The sequence below is a fragment of the Cygnus olor genome, chromosome 22 (assembly GCF_009769625.2).
Source record: "Cygnus olor isolate bCygOlo1 chromosome 22, bCygOlo1.pri.v2, whole genome shotgun sequence".
In the NCBI taxonomy this organism is placed as follows: domain Eukaryota; kingdom Metazoa; phylum Chordata; class Aves; order Anseriformes; family Anatidae; genus Cygnus; species Cygnus olor.
The window spans coordinates 1,047,173-1,054,950 of record NC_049190.1 but is presented as its reverse complement, the minus strand read 5'-3'; the positions used below and the strand labels follow the sequence as shown (position 1 = coordinate 1,054,950).

At 55.3% G+C, this 7,778-nt stretch overlaps 1 protein-coding gene across 2 annotated transcripts; it reads right to left on the bottom strand.

The window, feature by feature from the left end:
* Positions 1 to 305: 305 nt before the first annotated feature.
* LOC121058509 lies at positions 306 to 5,769 on the bottom strand. Of its 2 annotated transcripts, XM_040534137.1 has the most exons (3): positions 3,153 to 5,769; positions 1,841 to 2,130; positions 306 to 612 (listed from the first exon to the last, which is right to left on the bottom strand). In XM_040534137.1, exons 1-3 carry the CDS (start codon positions 3,816 to 3,818, stop codon positions 495 to 497), a joined length of 1,074 nt encoding a protein of 357 aa, XP_040390071.1. In that variant the 5' UTR covers positions 3,819 to 5,769; the 3' UTR covers positions 306 to 494. The 2 variants fall into 2 exon arrangements, 1 of the variants encoding a protein (XP_040390071.1); XR_005814216.1 differs by lacking the exon at positions 1,841 to 2,130.
* Between the last annotated feature and the right edge of the window lie 2,009 nt (positions 5,770 to 7,778).

Genomic DNA, 7,778 nt, shown 5'->3' with positions numbered 1-7,778 from the left:
TTGCTTCCGAAAATGTAATTTGACAGCTTACAGGCTGTTGCACCGATCCAACGGCCTCAGCTTAAAGTAGGCAGGAGGCAAACCCACCCAGAAGGATCGCCGTGCAATTTTAATGAGGTACCAGGATGGGAGAACAAAACTGCCCCGTGCTCGCTGCGGCACCTGCGGGGGGATGAGGTCCCATGCCGAAGCACAATGCCGGGCTCTGCAAAGCATCGCCTGGGTGTGGGCACAGGTGTTTGCACCCCGGGGGCCTTCCCCATGCCTCTGCTCTTGTGTGCATCTGCGAGAGCCGCTGGCCCCAGGGGCCAGCACCCAGCCCGGCATGCACGTCCTCTGTCTTCCAGCTCCACGTGGGCATGGCAGCAATGCAATACCTGGTCTGCAGGAACAAATTCCCACTGTGGGCGTCGTGTGGGAGCGGGGAACTGCGGGTGATGCCTTGGCCAGGGTGCGTGCATCATCTGTCTGGGTCGCATCCTGCCCAGCAGGGCTCAGCTCCACAGCTCGAGCACCCTGGAAGCATTTCGTGCTCCAGCCGCTGCCCCAGCTCGTCCTCCTCCACCACCCGGTGCGAGCTCTTCCCCCGTGTCCAGCCTGAACCAAGGTTCACTGAAAATGAAGGAAAGCGCAAGAGCTGAATGCAAATGGGCATCTCTAACTGCTAGTTCAGAGAAAATAATTTTGGGGATGGCTACACGCTTATAACCTTTCTAATGCCAGGCAGAAGGTGGTTTATGACTTTGTTGAAAATAAAAAATAATCTGCTGAAAGATGAGAAAAGAGCTGGCTTGGAAGTGACAAGTTTTTGGCCTAAACTGCTGGATCTGGAAAGCTGTTCAAAGAAAGCAGATTGCTTTCAGCCAGAAACAGTTTGATTGAAAACCTTGTTTTCCGTAGGAGAAAAAAAGTTTTGACAAAATACTTTTATACCAACCTCACTCCTTTCTTGCTACCCGCACTGGATGTCGCCTCTCTGCCCGTCATCAGCGAGGTGCATGGGATGTGCGTCCGCAGCCGGGGAGGGTGCTGGCGCCTGGCGAGCAGCCGTCACCCAGGGCAGGTTCCTGCTCCCCCAGTGCCTTCCCGTGTCCTCATGGTGGGTAGGGGGGTTGGAGCTGAAATCTGGGATAATTACCTGCGGCATTGTTCCCAAATTGCCTCTGATTGCTGTGCAGGGACTGGGTCTGCGTTCCTACAGCCCGCTGGGCTGCATTTTGTGGTTTTTGACTTCTTTTTTTAATGATGGAGGCTGCTTCTTGCCTTCCAAAGTAGGTCAGAACCTCAGTGAGGAACTTTTCAAACACCCTGGGTTTTGAAGCTGGGAAAAACTATGCTCTTCTTTCTGCCGTCCCGCTCCCTTCTCCGAAGGCACGCTGACATCCAACCACTTTAAACCACTGGGTTTGAGCAGCAAATTATAAGTTAAATTATAAATAATGCCCGGCTTTCCAAGGGCTCTGACTATTACGCCAGACTCGGAGTCATTCACCCAGCCTGTCTCTGCATCCTGGCCAATGCAGTCATTATGTCTACAGGGTGCCTGGCTGCATCGATCGCCTTGAAAAATGCATGAGCTTGCTCCCTTGTCGGGCAGCGCCTGGAGCACGGGAACCTGCGGCAGCCCTGAGCGGGGGCCACGGCCCCAGAGCTGTCCTCTGCCCGCACGGTGAGCCGGGGGCAGCTGGGGGCTCGTGGGCTTCGGGGAGACCTGGGGAAGGACCAGGGTTTCTGTGGGCTTCCAGCAGATCTGGTGCTGATGAGCACAGCCCGATGAGCGCACGCTGCCAAAGACGAGGAGAAAATATTTGGCAGCGGGTGAGGGACGGAGCTCACGTACGTGGTGAGAGCGCTGCGGTGTTGGTGGTAACGTGCAGGTGCGCTGCCCTTGTGTTGTTCTGTGCTTGCTGCTGGTGGCAGCAGATGCAACCAGAGCTCTAATGGCAGGAGAAGACCAGGGCAAGCTTCAGAGAGAGGATGTCTGAAGGCAGCCACAGCGTGGCCATTCCCACACAGGACTCGGGGAAGGTGCTGGAGGTGCTGGCGAGGCTGTTCCTGCAGCTCACCCCGCGCCTCACCCGTCGGGCTCCCACGGAGGTGTAATGGATGGGGAAGAGTAGGTTTGAAGGTCTCGGGGGCAGAGAAGACAGCGCGTGAGCCATCAGTCAGGTACAAAAGCAAAGAAGTAACATTTCAGTGCAGTAATTTTTAATAATTTATGATTTTCACTCGGTTCCCAGAGTGTTATTACCTCACTTAATATCATTTACAAATTACACATGATCCCATCAATTGTAGTAAAGTGAGGAAGTGTCTGGGAGATGCTCAGAAATCAAATGCTATGGAGCAAATGAGAATTTATGAAGCTGAGCGGGCTGCAGAGGTGGTGGGGCAGCAGAGCAGTGCCCGGGATGCCACTCACCGGCACGGCTGTGCCCCCGGGCTGCCCTGAGACGTGGGCACTGCAGAGGGGAGGTGGGGGACAAGGGACCGGTGTGCCACCAGATGGGCTTTGCTCAGGGTTGGTTTTCATGTACATATACAGAGAGAAGCAAGGGAGCAAAGGGAGCGTGTTGTGAGCTGGCTGTGCTGGGGGAGAGCAGAGGGAAGGGGGGCTCTTTGAGGCCGTATAACCCCGTCTCCCCACCGTGCCCGCCTGCCCCTCTCTATGTACCTGTCCCCGCAGGTCTGGCTGTTCTGCCACCCTGACGTCCCCAGCCTCCCTTCCCTCTCTTGTCTGCACGTAGGGCTAAGGACTCATTTGGCTAATTATTAAAGAGCGGGGCCTTCCACCTCCGTCCCCCGGGGCTCAGCGTGGCAACCTGCAGAGGTGGATGGCGGCACAGCAGGGAAGTGGCTTGGCTGCCCAGGTCCGGAGCTGCGTGTTTCCGTGTCTCTGTCTGGCCATCTCCCGTCCCCGTCTCTGCACCTCTCAGCCTCCAGGGTGGAGGAACACCAGCGGCACCTGAACGGCCCTCCCCTGGCCGTGTTCCCCAGGGGCAGCCTGGTGGCTCCTAGCAGTGCAGGGTGAAGATGCAGCCCCTCACGGGGGGCTGTGGCACGGGGCTGGGGGCTGTGACATGGGGCTGGGGGCTGCGGCACGGGGCTGGGGGCTGTGGGACGGGGCTGGGGGCTGCAGCACGGGATGTCACCTGTTGCTTTGGCTCTCGCAGCGAGCGTGCTGCTTCGCTGCCATCGCCCAGCGGGGCCTCGTTGCACAGGAAGGAGCACACAAATCCCGCTCTGCTGCTAACGGCTCCGTCATTTGGCAGGGGAGAGGCTGAGCCCCTCCCACCCCACTCTGCCTTCTTGTTTGTCTTTTTTTTTTTTTTTATCGTTTCCTCCTGCAAGAAATAAAGAGCGAAAGAAAGGAAGCGAGCCAGCCCTTTCCCCACTCTTCTCGTCCTCCTCCTCATTAGCGCTGCATCCCAGGGAAAGTGTAATTTCCTTTGTGTCGCTGGTGGCACAGAAATCTTCTCCATGGCAACACGGCCGGTGGCGAGCAGTGCCGGGCCTCCAGGATGCCTGCGAGGGGGGACCGGGCTCCGGGGGCAGCTGGCTGCAGGGAGGCTCTGGTGGCAGCCCGGGGCTGTGCATGTCCCCGTGTGGCGCGGAGCAGGGATGCTGCACGGCTCCAGCACGTTGTGGCACTGCCTCTTGCCTTGCTTTTGTCCAAAGAAAGAAGTCGTGGTGAACGTCCAGAGTCCTGCACGCTCCGGGCTGGGGGTGTTTGTGGGGACAGCAATTAGCCAGAAAATAGCTGGTGGTATGGCTGGGTGCCTGGTTTGCCCATGTTGCTGTGTGCTAGAAGCACCCATATGGCACAGCCCCAGCACGGGACGTCCCGCTCGTGGCCCTGCTGCTGGCAGCGATGGGGCAGCCGGGGCTGTGGCCACCTTTGGAAGCAAGAAACAGGCAACTGCATGCGCCCGTGGGGCTGACCTGGGGCTGCTGGTACACCCCCCACAAATCAGGCACCCATCCTGCTTCTGTTGCCCCTGGTCCACTGTGTTTCAGCTGGGAGGAAATTTCTTGTAGCTTCCTCCTTGAGACTGCGCTGGGGAAGGGGTGGAAATGATCCTCCGTGCAGCTTCCTGCGGCATTCCTTAATTATCCTTCTCACAAGGTTCAGACACAAGCAAGTCTCTGCAGAGAAAACAGCCCTTTGTTATCTAATAACTCACAGAGAACAGCGATTTGCATACAGCAAGAGGAACAGAAAAAAAGCAGAGGAAAATGCCTCCCTCTGAACATCACAGAAGCATTTGATGGAAATAACTCACCCTGGCCGATCTCCCTGTCTGGAGTTCTCCCCGAGTATCTGGGACGAGTGGGACTCACAGTTCTCTCTTCTTAAAGGCACTGCACTTGGCAGAGCCTTTTAACTAAATTGAATGTCTCTGTCCTGCAAAAATATGCTTACATGCTGCCTTTCATGCCAGCGCACCTGGACATGCTGGTGATTGCACTACAGAAGAGCAAAGCCAGATGAAAAAGCTTATCAAATGTCAGTAGAAATGTAAGTGGTCAAGAGCTGGAGTGCCTGTTCAGCAGTGGTTTTCATCCCAGATTGAGAGGAGGAGTGAACTATCAGGGCTCAGTGTTAACTGCAGGATTTGTGTTGGTTTGTAAATGTCTGAGCCTCAGCCGGGGCTCAGACAGCTGCTGGTGCCCCCTGGGCTTCCTGGTCCCCATCCTGCAGGGGCTTGGAGCAAAAGCATTTGGGAAGGCACCGTGGGTGCTGTCCTGCACGCTGTGGTGTCTCCCTGGCGTGCCCAAGGCTTGTGGCCCAGCCCGGCTGGTGCCAGCCCGCATCTGGACAGCCACGTGGAGAGAAGGGGCAACTGGAGCTCCTGTCTGCGGAGAGCGGGTTGGGGTGTAGAAAGCTGGAAATGGAAAGGTTTTGATTCGATAAATGTTTGTTGGCATCGGTAAATATACGGAGGGTATGGCTGGACTCAGTGGAAAGGGACGGTATTATCTGCAATCGGATTATTTTTAAGTGAAAAGACAGTAGCAGCTGCTAAAATGCATTGACTTGTTGAAAACATATAGATTTGGATACCAATGCCATAGAGTGCTATCACTTAGGTGTCTCAGCCCATCTGCGTAAAGTAACTATTGATTTTGGTTGATATGCATTGATTCCAAGAAAACTGCCCTGCTTTGAAAATGAACTTCCAGTAGTTTCAAGGGAAAATGCAATGCGCTGTCTCTCTTGCAGGGCTCCCTTGTTTTGTTAAACGTGTCTTGCGTGTTTGAAAAACAGAAGCAAAGCCAAACAAATAGCTCGGAGGGAATTAAAATGCATCGATTCTCAGGGTGGGAATAATGGCGTCCGTTAAAAGCTTTTGGAGACGTTAACATACATTGCTTTGAATAAAGATCTCCCTCTGGCCCACGGCTCCTGCACCTGCTACCATGACAATTATTTGGATGAGAAGGTGGGGGGCTGAAACGCAGCCGTACCGCCCCGGAGCCTCTGTGCTGTGGTGCCAGGCAGGGGGAGACCAGCTCGGAGACGACTCGGAGGGGTTAGCTCCTCGGGGCTGACTCTTGTGCACCGCAGAGCCGCAGGATCCAGAGAAAGAGGTTGGGAGGCACTGGGAGACCTCGTCTTGCCCATCCCCCTGCCCCAGGACGGGGTCAGCGCAGCCACGCCATTTCCAATGGGCCTGTGTCTAATATTTTTTAAGTTTCCTAGTGATGATTTCACACCTCCTGGAGTGATCCACACCAATAACATCCTGTAAATGGAGATCTACTGCTTTATACGGTATTGGTTGTATTTCGTGTTCATTTCTTACCTTTTTTAAGCCAGCATTATGTATTTAACAATTACCATTCCATTGCACAGGCATTTGAAGGCAGCGAGAGGCAACCTCTGCGCTGGGGGTAAGGACCTTGAGGATGTGGTGGCTTCTCCAGTGTCCCTGTCTGGCAGGACAGCCCTGCTCCTTGTCTCCTCTGCTCCTGGGCAGGAGGGGATGCTCTCACGCCCCTCGTCAGTGCAATTAGCTGCTTATAAAGGGCTCTCACGAAGAGGCGGGGTTGCTGGACAGAGCTGTTCCTTGGGGTAGCGCTGGGCTGCCCACAGAGTGCTGCTCCGCAGCGCTTCTCTTCCCGAAGCAGCCGAGGCTTTCCCAAACGGCTGTCACGAGCCCGAGAGCGCTTCCGTGCCCTGCAGGGTGCCAGGCTGTGCGTCTGTCCCTCGCTGTCTGTCCGTCTGTCCCACCCCAGGTCTCTTTTCCCTCGCGGTCGTTTTAATTGGCAGGGAACGGCCAGTAATTCGGCAGCGGGTCTTGGCCAGCCCAACCTAACAGAGCCTTGTCACTTGGATCAACAGGCAGAGTCCATCTGGGAGACCAAGCCCTAGTCCCTCCAGCAAGTCCTTGCTGTTAATTAAAGGTATTAATTGGCATGCAGCCTGCTTGTTTAAAGAGACGGTGGCCTCTGCAGTAATTAGAGATGCACGGAGCTGCCCTCAAACGACGGGTGCAGGCGGGCGGCGGGGCTTTGCTGGCGCGGGGGCTTCTGTCCCCACGTGTGCTCCTGGGGGGGACGGATGCTGCTGCTGTGGCTGGGCACAGAGGTGGGGAGCACCGGGGTCAATGCACGTCTGGGGCTGGATCCGGCCTTGTCCTCCCCGTGGCCGTGCCCTGGCTGCTCTCTGCACCATGCCGGTGCTCCAGGCGCACAGGGCGGGTGCGAGCAGGGGGATTTTATTGTTAGGCACGACGTTTTGTTGAAGCAGATGATTTCTTCTAGGCTCCCTACCTTTTGCTGTTCAATTTTCATTTATAAACCCCAGGAGGGATGTGTTGCGTGCTGTATTTTGCTTTTGCTAAGAAATGGTAATTCCACGGAAAGCCGGCTGCCGCTGCTCGGTGTGAGGGTGCGCAGCCCCAGGGGACGAGCCCGGCGCTGCCCAAGTTTCCCAGGCCCTCCACCTGAACTTCGTTAGAGTCTTTGCAGTTCAATTTCTGAATGTAGTCTGAGAGCAACATGAAAATTAGATCTAATAATGAATGATTACAACTTTCAAGTTAAGTCTAGTTGGTTGACTAATCAATTTGGTTAAGTGAAAATCCATAGCAAATGAGTCAGCCGCAGTACAACATTTCTCCATCCAATTTAAATTAAAATCACCAACCATAATAATTTCACAATTACTCTGTGAGGATGCACCAGGGACTTGCCCCTTGAGAAAGAAAATGTCAAGGACTGCATGAGAGGCACCCGGGGCACGGGGGAGCGAGGAGCAGCCCTCGGCCGCCCGCCTGGGCAGCTGTGAGCGCAGGGACAGGGACGGATGCTCGAGCAGCCGGGGGGCATTGCTGGCTCTGCAGGTGGCACCAAATTGGAGGGTCCTCCCCACCCCAGCACCAAAGCACAGCACCTCACGTCCCCCCAGCCCCAGCCCACCATCCTGCAGGGTGCATCCAGCCTACCAGAGGGGCTCGGCCAATATTTATATCAAGGGAGCAGAGGAGTGTGAGAGGGGAGCCCAGTCCTGTAGATCAATTTGTAATTTTTCTTTTTTGCTGTGGCAGGAGTGTGAGGGATGCGAACATTAAATCTCTAGGAAAGTCGCCTCTGCAGCAGTCTTTAGTGGTCTGAATTATTTATTTGTGTACAGTTGTGCTACACACCGAGCCGTAAAAAAATAAATAAGACCACAGCAGGCTGCGCCTGTAATGGAGTGGTTGTGTGGTTGGGTGCAGCTCTCCTCGGGATGGGTCTCATCCTGCACACCAGGAGGTTGCAAGGAGGAGGGC

Bases quoted from the DNA above. Each gene is read 5' to 3' on its own strand.
- LOC121058509 (XM_040534137.1), bottom strand. From the start codon at position 3,818: ATGGGTGCTTCTAGCACACAGCAACATGGGCAAACCAGGCACCCAGCC. The intron at 2,131-3,152 runs GTGACATCCCGT...TCTGCCCCCGAG, and splicing joins TGCGAGAGCCAAAGCAACAG to ACCTTCAAACCTACTCTTCC. The intron at 613-1,840 runs GTACGTGAGCTC...CTTCATTTTCAG, and splicing joins CACCGCAGCGCTCTCACCAC to TGAACCTTGGTTCAGGCTGG.